The sequence below is a fragment of the Impatiens glandulifera genome, unplaced genomic scaffold (genome assembly GCF_907164915.1).
Source record: "Impatiens glandulifera unplaced genomic scaffold, dImpGla2.1, whole genome shotgun sequence".
NCBI lineage: Eukaryota > Viridiplantae > Streptophyta > Magnoliopsida > Ericales > Balsaminaceae > Impatiens > Impatiens glandulifera.
Window position 1 is genome coordinate 1 of NW_025919797.1, and position 2,310 is coordinate 2,310.

At 38.1% G+C, this 2,310-nt stretch overlaps 1 protein-coding gene across 1 annotated transcript; it reads right to left on the reverse strand.

The window, feature by feature from the left end:
- Nucleotides 1-836: 836 nt before the first annotated feature.
- LOC124918464 lies at nucleotides 837-2,039 on the reverse strand. Its single transcript, XM_047458611.1, has 2 exons — nucleotides 1,671-2,039; nucleotides 837-1,406 (listed from the first exon to the last, which is right to left on the reverse strand). The coding sequence occupies exons 1-2, from the start codon at nucleotides 2,037-2,039 to the stop codon at nucleotides 837-839; spliced, it is 939 nt and encodes a 312-aa protein (XP_047314567.1).
- Nucleotides 2,040-2,310: the final 271 nt, after the last annotated feature.

Here is a 2,310-nt window from a genome sequence, read left to right on the forward strand (position 1 = left end):
GTTATGTTGTTAATGGATAACTCAAAAGGTATAACATTTTAGCTACTTTATCTCTAGTTCGTAAATCCTTAATATCAAAATCTATTTAAAGTTGAACATTTATATTTTCATCTAAAATAAGTATTTATCTCCATCATGTCGTTTTGTTTCCATTACTGAAATAGAGATCATGAATATTTGTTGATATCTTTTTCAGATCCATATGCTCCAATTACTTTATGAAAGCATCCTTAATGATTGAGAAAGATGCATAATTTATGCATATGTTGTTCCCAACAATTACATTTTTTCATCTTTTAATGCATTTTTCTTCCATTTCAACAGATAATTTAAACTTAAAAGGGGATTTAAGAATCTCAAATTTTGGTTTAAAATCTCCTAAGTAAGTTTTGTCTTATATATTTATCATAATCTTCAGTTTTCTATCATGCATTTTTTTCCAAACTTCATTAACTTTCCAACTAGAATTACTTCTAATAATCTAGGTCTTAGTTTTTGGGTATTTGCTCCCTCATTATTTCTGTAGACCATTTAACTATTTTCTTGTATTCCTCCTATTTTAGTAAGTTCTAATCTTGAAGATAGTGAATATTGAGTTTGACAATAGTTTACTGTGTTTTTTTTCTTACTTAGCACAATCATAAATAAATTTCTAAATCTAAGGATGTTTCATTTGCTGTCTCTTTTCAACTTGAAAATTCACTTTAACCCAATGGTCTTGTGACTAAGTGGTAAGTCGATGAGCTTTCATGTCTTGTTCTTCCTGATGACTCGAGCTCTTTCTTCATGGCCTCATACCACGTCTCTTCAGTTGTCGCCTTGTGATATGTTGTTGGCTAGTCGATGGTGAACAACAACAATTCATCACGATATATCTCTACAAGTGGTGCCTCCTTATAGGCATCTCGTAGGATTCCGAACTCCATGGAATTTTGTACGAGCTCGTTGTTGTCATTGCACCACTCCCACTTATTCTCCTCTTCGAACGCGACATCTCTGCTCACACGGATTTTCTTGCAAGCCAGATCAAGAAACATGTGTGTCTTGCTTCTGTCTTTGAACTTCACATTTCTGTTGATCTTCGTGTTCAGGTCATTGAACTTTTCTCGATGTACCATCATATGGTTGTTTGCTCCATTGTCAAGGTACCACACGTCGGTGTGATTATACTCATTCCCATTTTCGAGAAGGTTCACCATGAATTTCTCTTCATTGACGAACACCACCTTTAATTCCTCCTTGGACAATTCTTGCATGAAATCTTCGAGGTTTGTCTCCTCGTCTTCGGGCAAAGAGTTCTTCACTCCCTCAGCAAACATTAATGATGAATCCTTGTCATAGAAGCTAGTGAGCTTTGCCTCATCGTTGCGCCTTTTTTTAGGACACTCGGTCGCATAGTGCCCGTACTTTTGACAAGTTTAAACTTCAATGTGTACTTTTGTCTTTACAGGGCTTGAGGTCTTCTTTTCGAGGTGAGCTTTCTCCCCGACCTCACCATTGCCCTTTGCCACAACCTCAGTTATCTCTAATGTTGTCGCTCCGACTATACGATCTCGTAGAAAATTTGGCTTCTCCGTTTTTCTTCATTCATCATGCGTGAGAAATATGCGCTCCTCCTCTTGGTCTTCGTAGTCGCAAAGTCTCTCCTAATGGAATTTGAGAAAACCGACAATCTCCTTGACGGTCATATTCTTGAGGTCACCAAATTGCTCAATCGCACTAACGATCTTCATGTATGTTTGTGGTACGACTCTAAGAAACTTTTTGACGAAGGAGATCTCCTCCACCTTTTCTCTAAACGAGTGGATACTATTCACGATGGATGTCAATTTCATGGAAATATCATCCACCAACTCCCCATTTTTCATGTGAATCTCCTCGAAGTGTGTCTTCAAGGTTTTCACTTTTGCCTCCTTGACTCTCTCCACTCCAACATGCATCGTCTTTAGCGTCTTCCCCTCTAGCTTGGCAGAATCCTTTTCAGCCACCATGAGAAGGACGTTCTGGGGGAGCGCTTGATACATGACGACGAGAGCCATTCTATCCTTCCTTTTGTCGACCTCGTTGAGCATCATAACTTCCCACACTTCTTATGCTTATAAGTTTACCCACATCTTCAATGCCCACAACGAGTAGTTACTCTTCGTGTGTAGTGGATAGGAGAATGTCACGTTCCCTTCTCATCCGATCTTCATTTCCGCCGCATCTCTAGTTGATTTTGACGACATGTTCTTTAAATATGCTATGATACCAAATGTTCGTTTTGATGATCGGATCTTCTAAGAACAATGATGAATAAAGGAAAATAAG